The 10075-nt window shown below is 36.4% G+C and overlaps 2 protein-coding genes across 2 annotated transcripts; one reads left to right on the top strand and one right to left on the bottom strand.

Moving 5' to 3' along the window:
- Positions 1–1664: 1664 nt before the first annotated feature.
- On the top strand, positions 1665–4652 carry LOC113289452 (zinc finger protein ZOP1-like). The gene is made up of 5 exons (XM_026538705.1): positions 1665–1849; positions 2487–2687; positions 3099–3222; positions 3805–3900; positions 4001–4652. The coding sequence occupies exons 1-5, from the start codon at positions 1841–1843 to the stop codon at positions 4351–4353; spliced, it is 783 nt and encodes a 260-aa protein (XP_026394490.1). The 5' UTR covers positions 1665–1840; the 3' UTR covers positions 4354–4652.
- Positions 4653–8426: 3774 nt separating this feature from the next.
- Positions 8427–9801, bottom strand: LOC113289451. Its single transcript, XM_026538704.1, has one exon. It carries the CDS (start codon positions 9680–9682, stop codon positions 8597–8599), a length of 1086 nt encoding a protein of 361 aa, XP_026394489.1. The 5' UTR covers positions 9683–9801; the 3' UTR covers positions 8427–8596.
- Between the last annotated feature and the right edge of the window lie 274 nt (positions 9802–10075).

Here is a 10075-nt window from a genome sequence, read left to right as displayed (position 1 = left end):
TGGTATCTAACTTATATGTGTTGCACATGTCCATAGGATCGGTTCTCATTTCTGCTATAAACTTGATGCACCTCATACAAGGATCGATTCCCCTTTGTGATGTGTTGCACCTCTTACTAGGATCGGTTCCCCTTTACCCAGATTCGGTCAACCACAAAATCACCAACTCGATTATACCATCTCAGGTGATTACTTAAGATCGGTTTCACTAATAAAAGTCATACCAATACATAAGTCTGGCCTTTGTGAATAGTTTTACTAAGAACACAACAAGTCATGAGCGGTTATACTAAATCACACATATTGGTTGTTCACAAGGTATGCAATGAATAACAATACCAATAACGCCTGGTGATTTCCTTTTCGATTCATAAACAAGTTTATGAACTTACTTCCTTAAAACACATGTAAAACATTGTTTCCTAGGATGAAATCCTCACCTCATACCCATACATAATCACAATAGCATTTAAACGATTATGTCGATGTCTTACCTACAAAGTTTAATGGTTAAGAAATAAACCTCGTATTGTATTCCTTAATACTATGTCTATCTAGAGTTCAATCATGCTTCGCAGTTATGTTTTCAATATGCACGACTTGAAAGATACGTTAGGGAATGAAACAGTTCAAGTCAAATATCACTAACCTCAAGTGGAAGGATGATGTTGTCTTTGTAGCTTCTTCTTCTTCACTTCTTCAAGTCTTCGTAATACTTGTAATGTCTCATATCCTAATACTTTCAAGATAACCTATACGAAGTTGACTCTAGTACATAATCAAGCGACTCTTAAAATGAGTTTTGATTCACTAAAATATGACAACCAAACTTGACATATTAACGCTTGGTGGGTTCAACCGAGATATGCTCTAACACAAACCCCTCTTCTAATCAGCACAACCACCTCTCTTCCATCATCACCAACACCTACAGTGTTCATCACCAATAACACCATCTCAACCACCAACACCAAATTCAAAACCCTAGTTCTTCAAATCGAGTCATCAATTCCCTTATAGCAGATTCAGTTTCTTTGTTGTTTCTACAAATTAACACAAACTCTAACCAGATTTATCTTCAGAAAAGGCCCTTCTTCTACTTGAATCGAACTCAATCCCGACAAAAACCCTAATCGATTTCTTCTATGAAGTTTGAACACAACGCCATGAATTCTCTTCTTCACTGATTTTTCACCATCAAACACCACCGAGAACCCCATATTCTTTGCTCCTATCAACAGTAGCATATCTAATTCTTCTTAGAGAGAGAGAGTCGAGGGATGGAAAAGAAAGAAAGAAGAAATGAAGGGGAGATGAGATGAGACTATATATTTAACATAAAATGAAGGGATATGATTAGATGACATATGGATGAACGACTAGGATATATATTCAGATCAAGAGATAAGATTAACTGGGTCTTAGGTATTGGGACTGACGGAAATTGGTTCAAAACCGTTACCTTCCACTCCTATACCGGTTCTAATTTTCGTTCCCGTTACCTGTAACGCCTTGACCATTACCGGTCTGGTTCCGATCCGGGTTTTCCGGTTCCAAGCCGGATCACCGCTTCTGATCCGGGTCTTGTGCAGCCTTAGGTACTAGGTTTCTTTACTTTACACCTCGTATTCCTAATCTTAATCTTAAATCTTAAACGGGATTTAAAAGCTGCAGAACCGTATAAGTCTTGTATGCAGGGTTCTAAGCAAAAACCACAAAGACATTATTTTGGAGTTAAAAGCTATTCAATTTCATCTTCTGCCTGCACAAGTCTTGATCTTACCCTCCTTCTGATTATTCAGGGTGTTCGAATTCAGCACAGGAGCTTCCGGTTGCAATCATGACTGAGGTAAATTTCTGTTATCCGTCTATCGACATATTTATCTCCTTTTATTCATAGAAGCTTTTAATTCGTTATACATAAGTTCGAAACGCATCAAATTCTGAGTTTTAGATCAAATTATAATTAACGATAGTTGGTAAAATGCAGAACACATAATGTCTAACAAATTTAGAAAACCCTAATTGATGAATAACCCTAAATCACATTGAGGAGATTTCATTGAAAAACATGGAATAACAAAACCTAACTAATATATGCTAGAAGATACACCCTATAGGATTATTGGTACTATTAGTATCCCATATCATAGATTGAGTAAACTAGATTTGTGACGCTCATAAGTTAGGGAGAATTGGTTTGTTGTTGAAGCCGAAATTAGCATACCAGTGTCGATGAAGTATAATAGTGCTTGGAACCTGTCATTAAAGCAAAAACAACTATTCTACAGCTAGAAAATATGGAGATGGAAAGCACAGATAAAATGTCCTGTTTGATTGATAGATTTGTATTGCTGTACCTTGTTTATATGCATTCTGATGTGCTCAAGTGGACATCTGGTTGCACTTTGATGTTGTATTCTTGTCTGTAGTTATGATTATTGTAAGACAAGCATGTAATGAACTATTAATTGTATGCTTTGCAGTATTGGGTTAGCCAGGGAAACAAATGGTGCGACTTCTGCAAGATTTATATTTCAAACAATCCTTCAAGTATAAGAACACATGAAGTTGGTACGCGTCACAAGGATAGTGTCGCTAAGAGGCTCGATACTATGCGAAAAGACAATGTCGCCAAGGAGAAGGAACAAAAAGAAGCAGCACGTGCTCTGGAGCAAATCGAAGCAGTAAGTTTACCAAATTTAAACTTTGCAGTTTTGTTTCTCATATACATTGCCATGTATGCTTTAGCGGATCATGAGTGATTTACCATTACTCAAATTCAAGTTTCAGCACCCAGTGACTTGTATTGATATCCAGTAGCATCGTAGAAATGTTCCCAAGAATATAAGGTTTTGTTTGTGGCCTCTTTGGTAGAGTGAAGAACTATTACACTGCATGTGATATGGTCTATCACCTTGACCTAAAAGTCTAGCTATGTTTATCTCAAAAGCAGAAACAAAAGATTGCCCTATATGAGTCTGACTTTCATCTCTATCCACTCTCTTCAGAGAGAATATTCTTGTTGTATCTTTTATTTTGTGGTGTGCTTTCAGTTGAACTGATGTATGTCCTTCATTCCGACTTTTTTTTACCAGAAAGCTAAACGCAGCTATCAGAAGGATTTAGCCGCTGTTAAAGAGGTCAGGGATTCAAATACTCGTGCTGTAGAAGCTCAGGAGGAGAGCGTAGGCGCTGGTCGATTTTCTTCAGCTTCCAGAGGTGGTAAACATTGAAATTGTTGTATTAATTTACTTTTTTGTTACTAAGAAACCTTATGTATAGAGTAGCAAAGGTGTGGTGCACTGTGCATAACCCAAATAGATACCCTTAAAATTATGAAAGTCTTTACACAGTTGGATTCTTTATGGGGGTCAGGAAGTCCAAATGATTGGACACCAGTGGTTGCTCTCATTCCTCCTCAAGGATAGGAATGATATGCCTTCAAAGGTCAACATGGTCGAGCTGTCTCATAGTGTGTGATGACTGGATATCTAATTCAAGGCACCATATGATTAACGGTATTACTGTAATATTGTTGTATTCCTTCCATGTAACTTAGCTCTTACCATGTAATTTAGTTTGTAGGTTGCATCAATGAACTTGGAGAGCTGCTCGACCGGGATGACCAGATTTAGGTAGTTCGCACACACCATGTTCACTTGCATTTTTAGTCACTTTGGATGTTACCTTGTTCATTTGTTGACTATTGATGTATGGTTTATGAAGTATTGATGTATGTTCTGTGAAATATTTTAGGTTTTATTTTGTATAGTTAACTGAAATAGCTTCAGATGATTGCAGACTGGGTGCTTGATAGTGTATCAGGCTATTACTACAATCAACTGAATGGATATTATTATGACCCGAACTCGGGCTTCTATTACTCGGACGCAATAGGTATTTCGCTCAATACATGGCTTCTACAGAATCTTCTTTTTGTCTCTTATTTTATTTTGTTTTCAGTGTTTGATTTTTTTCTGATATTGGGTTGAACCAGGTAAGTGGGTGACACAGGAAGAGGCGTTTGCTATAGGAGGCTCAGCCCAACCTAAACCGAAAGGTTCACTTTCAAAGAAGCCATTATCAGCAGCTTCAGAAGGTGGGAGCAAAAGTAATGGTGGACCGGCTCCTGGATTGGTTATTCAGGGGTCTTCTCTAAATCCATCAAGGTCAGTTAAAGGTGCTTCATCGTCAGTTGCTGTCAATAAAAGGAAGAGGCAAGAGGAAAAGAAACCGAAAGTGGTGTCTAAAGAGGAAGCAGCTGCACTTAAAGCCAGGGAAGATGCAAAGAAACGAATGGAAGAAAGAGAAAAACCCTTGCTGGGCCTTTACCAAAATTATCGACTGTAGATTGTGGTAGAACGGGTAGAGTAGCAGTGTATCAATATCAACCAGTAACCGAACTGGAGTGCGCTTATCTGCACCAGTTCAGTCAAGTTCCTCCCTAAATCAACAACTGTGGACATTCAACCTAACTGTCTTTATGTTTGTAATTTGTTGAATATTCCAAAATAGACTAGCGAAGTGAATTCAGTGAAACTATCTATTGATAATCCTCTGCAGGTAAAGATCTGCATAATCGATCTTGCAATAAGTAAACTATTGAACGGAAGCTCTCTCTACAAAATTTACGTTGCAGTTACACAACAGGTCCCATTCTCTTTTATGCTTATGTCACACAGTTTTGTGTATATTTTAAAGAAGTGTTGTTTTTCACATGAACTAGCCAAAAAAATTCACAGCCATTCTTGACTTATCAAGAGTGAGATATAAAGAGGTCTGGCCATGTTTATAGAAGACTTTGGTCAGAGTAAACGGCAAGGTCATAAATGTAGTACCAACCATCCCAGAAGGTTCAGTGAAATAAACATGTACTAGATGTTTTGTTAGCCCACCTTTAAAACTAAACCTGTATATGTTTTTACTAAATTAGGAGTTAGTAAATAACTATGATTTTGGGCATACCAAAATCTTCCAAGGCATACTGAATGAAGACAAAAAAGGTTGTGAAATAGCAAAATCAGATAACCCCTTAACCCAAAAAAAATTTAGTGACAAATCTGCCCTTTACGTATTAGTGTTAATAATCTTGATTAGTGATTAAATATTTTGTTTAGTGATTAAAATAATTTTCAGAATTATAAGAGAAGGAGAAAGTGAGTAAATTCTAATTCTTGATTCAATGGAGGATGAGGAGGGTCATCATTCATCTAAAAAAACCTAGGAAAATACATATCAACTACAACAATGATCCAGAAATGGCTGATTTCTTAGATTATGAGAATGATTTTACACAAACTCAAACACAAGCTCAAACACAAACAGAAACTCAAGATGATGATTTTTATGAGCCAAATCCAGATGATGAAGACATTGATGACGAACCCAATGCTTCTAATACACAGGTACACTTATATCCTATACTTAATCTCACTTCTATAGCTCTCAATTATCAAAAGTTAGATTTTTTGAATCATGGTTCGGCGAAACAGGTTGAGGTTCGGCTCACATCTATGAGCCGAATCTACCAATTGATGAACGGTTCGGCTCACATCTATGCGCCGAACCTATAATTTTCAATTCCAACCCTTTTGCTAGACACTAGTTCGGCTTATATGAAAGTTTCATAGTAAGCCGAACAACATCCTGAATAGCTCGGAAAAAAAATAATTACCGGTTCGGCTTATATTTCGAAAATCGATGAGCCGAACATCAATTTGTTATTTTTTGGGTTAAAATATTGTTATTGGTTCGGCACATATTGAGAATATCGTAATAGCCGAACCTCGTTAATGTGCTAGGTTCGGCACATATTATGATTATCGAATACGCCGAACCCCTATGCATCTCTATCTGTGACTAGGTTCGGCTTGAAATTTCATGCCGAACTGTTCATATAACTTACAGGAAGCTTTTGTGAAGAACAATTCGGCTAAAAACGTAACTCAATTTTGAGCCGAACCCAACACTGTAACCGTCATTTAATCGATGAAAAACAGCAAATAGGAGATTGGGTTTGTAAAACTTGCTTTCTTATCCTCATTTCCGGAGTTGGAGATGCAGTTGGTTCAATTTCTGGTTCAATTGGTGGTTGATTTTCAGTTTCTATACCTTCATCTTCAATTGGTTCTTCTTCTTCAATTGATGGATTAGAAGACGATTTGGTTTGCCTAGTCCCTGATTTTCTTTGTACGAGTCATTATGTGGTTGAGTTTAATCGACGATCAAATTTTTACGAATCGACAATTAATCACGATGATGAATTTTTTTTTCGCAGGAGGGGGAAGAGTTCGGCTAGAGGAGGAGGAGGAAGAAGAGATGGTAAGGGAAACTGATTTTGATTTTTTAGAAAACTGATTTTAGATTATTGTATTAAGGGTATATAGGTAATTGAACTACCCATAGGGTACCCCTTATAAGGTCACCCAAGATGGGACTATTGTTTTGTATGATCTCTTAGTAAATTGTCAATTTCTTCAGGATGATGCATACATTATTGTTGAGTTTTCTGAAATTATCATGTGTTCACAATCTTATCTGTTTTATATTGTATCCAATAGCAATTTTTTGTTATTCTTTAAGAATGTTGTTGCTATCAGTTAACTATCATTGTGTGCAATGTATGATGCTTTCATTTTTGTTGCAAATTAAATTAATTTTTCTTTTTAATTAAACCAGCTCATAATCTCTCGCGATCATAATATAATGACACCCTAAAGTTGACATTTTGGTTCCATTTAGTCCTTAGCCCTTCCCTCATTTCTGTTTTTTTCTGGGTAGAACTTTTGCGATTTGTGTTGTTTTCAGTTAGACTAATCTGCACACACAACCGATATTATACTCGCAAATCTTTACTTTTCAGGCAAGTACAGTGAAATTGTTACGGCGACGTGCTAGTAACTTGAAGGCACGTATTTGATCACGCGTATACCTACATATTCTTTGTCTTGGCAAAGGAAGAATGTCATAATCTTGGCTTAAATTTCAGTTATATAATGCAAATTATAATCCATTGTTTGCTAGGAATATTTTGATTTTTTATATTCTAAGGTACACGTTTCCGCAACTCAGCAATTAATAAAATCTGTTCCTTGGAGATTATACTAGCTTTCACAGGAGAGGATATCCAAATACAAGTTACATCCGATGTTGTTACATTGCAAGACAAGATCCAAGTTATTATTCTATTCTAAGAGAAAATCCAAGTTCAAGGTTTTTGTTTTGTCTTGGAAGGAATTATTTCAAATATCTTGTCATTCATATAACATAATTCAACTGCATATTAAAATTCAATGTCATTGGGTGATCATTTCACAATTTATCACTGTTGCCCTTGGTCTATGGGATAGGGTTTTTAGGTAGTAACTTTGCTTAAATGTTAGTACAAAGTTCTATGCACGGTAATAGTGTCAGTTATATTAACATCAGCTGCAAGGTATTACTACGTATCACAAAACAATTTCGACACTTGGCTAGTATGATAATAAATATAAGCAAGAAAGGAATCTTTTCATATACACTGTTCACGTAGTGTAGGGAAATTGGGCTAATCCCTGGCCTGGAATATTAACAAACATAAAAAACAATGAAGGGACATGAACAGCGTGCGTTGCCACTAAAACAGGAGAAATAGTACAAGAAGATTAAAGGGTTGCCAACTTAAATCCATGAAAAGCAGAATGATGAATGATTAAGGCATTCTCGTGGGTCTCCTCTACATTAGACATATCTTACCTTTCCATTTAACCTCTACTGTTTCTTTCAATAGTTTTCATCCATAAGAATCCAACTTTTCTCACCACACCATGAATTGAACAACCACAAATTTCCCACTTTACACCCTATTGAACCTCTATGCAAATATGTCGCACTAAAGCATAACCAAATGCAGTCATATTTATCTCTTAATCATTTCATCTCCAAGTTTATATTCGGTTTACATCACAATGCAATGCTAGCTACTGCAGTCCCATCCCATAATTCACTCCCAGGAGGAAAGATGTCACTGCAGTACAGTGATAACGTCAATGGATATATTATCATCGATCTAAATTCAAAACTCGTCAGTACCAAATTCTTTACTGATAAAGAAAGGGAGTTTTTTTCTTTTTACTGGAATGGGATATCATCCTCCATTTTTACATTTTTATAAATTTCTTTGAGATTCCAAGATTTATAAAGGGGATACCAGTCCTACTAAGTGCTGATACCATTTTATCAATCCAATGGTCAGGATCGGTGAGATCTTTTTATCCTATATGAAACGGTATCAACACTTAATAGAAGTAATATCTCCTTTATAAAATCATGTGAGATTCAATCAATTATAATGGACAATTAAACACTTTATATACACTCTAATTTGACCAAGGAAACAAAATTTAAGCTTCTAAAGTAAATATTTAGACAGCACAACCAGCACATTCTCTCAATTGTCAACAAAGTTTTTATTTTCTTTTTCCTCTTTTTTGGATCTTTACAATAAAGAAAACAACAAACACAATGATAACTCAAGAATTCAATAACATTCTGGTTTTTTTTCAAAAAAAAAAAAGAGAGATCACGGAGTAAAATGATCAGAATTGTTCATGCACTACAAATTAAACCCTTTAGCAATTCGATTTGCCGCTGGATTAAATCCCAAACAACCAAAGAATCCTTGTCTATATGGTAAAACAGTTTTCCTTTTCAACTCTTCTGAGTTCGCCCGGTTCATCGTATAATGTAACTCGTGAGCTGAAACATTTCCTCTTCTTCTTGAAGATGTTGAACCAGCACTGTCAGTAGACCTGAAACTTGAACTTTTAACATCATCTTTCTTTGATAATACTGCAAATTTTCTAATGGTTTCTTTATCATTAGCTCTCCCTTCTGACGCGCTTCGGAACAATAACAAATCCCTTAATCTCCATTTCTTATAACCTCCGAATGACCATTTTGATGAATTCGTTGGTAGTTTTGGTTCTTGTTTCTCATCTTCTTCGAATTGATCAGAAACTCGAAATGGAGAAAGTGATCTAGTCCATCTATGTGCCGCAGTTTTCTTTGAATTAGAACCGGTCCTTTTCTCGTTTCTACCTCTCTTTTCATGTTCATGCTCTTGTTCTTGTTTTCGGCTTTCTTCCATTGCAACAGCAAAAGGATCAATATCTCTGTTTCTTTGCCTCGGCGAGAACGCGTCGCGAATAATCTTCTTTCCTTGTGAAATTGGCGATCTAGGTGAAGAAACTAAGCTTTTCCGATCATCATCGAAACCGATTTTTATTCCAGGTGGTGGTTTTAAAGGTCGGATTTTTCCACCATAAAATAATTCATCAGCTGCAGAAAGTGCTGAGCTTTTCTCAAATTGACTATTGAAATCGAAAGCAAACTCACCATCATCGTCATCAGCCTCATCTTCTTCTTCTTCTGATGGTTTGAGCCTGTGTTTGGGTGTACCTGGTTTTTCTTCCCAATTAAAAGGAACCATAGAATTAGAAACGCCATTAATACTTGGGTTTTTGTTGAATTCTCGATAGATTGAAGTAAAACTTGTAGGACTAGCAGGAGCACTGAAATATAAATCATGAGTAATAAGTTTAGGACTTGAAGGAGCACTGATATATGGTGTTGAACAGGAACTATCATGGTTAAATTCCATTAATGGTGGTGGTGGCGATTGTGTGACCACTGCTGCCATCTCTCCGTTTAGCTATTTTTTTCTCCTCTGCCTTTTTTTTGTGAAGAGAAAGTGAAATTAGTTGGACTTTGTGGGTTTTGTAGAGAAATTTGAGAGAGAGGAAACCAGGAAAGAGAAGAGAGACAGGGCAAGCAGAGATGATTGACTAGAGTAAAATATACGGGGAGATGATTTCATTCATTTTAGCCGCCAATTTTTAGTAGTCCCTTGTTTTTCTACCTTTCAGACTTTGTATACGTACGCTAACGTGGGTGATGAACTTAGACTGTTACTATTATTTTGGTTGCCTGCTTCTCGTCCTGGCTTGAGAACCCTGTAGTGTACTGTAGACTACTTCTGCTGTGTTTTCCTGTACTTAGCAGTGTGAGAGAGCGTGATTTTTTTTTTGACGTT

The sequence above is a fragment of the Papaver somniferum genome, chromosome 6 (assembly GCF_003573695.1).
Source record: "Papaver somniferum cultivar HN1 chromosome 6, ASM357369v1, whole genome shotgun sequence".
NCBI lineage: Eukaryota > Viridiplantae > Streptophyta > Magnoliopsida > Ranunculales > Papaveraceae > Papaver > Papaver somniferum.
This window is presented reverse-complemented; position numbering and strand designations above follow the sequence as displayed.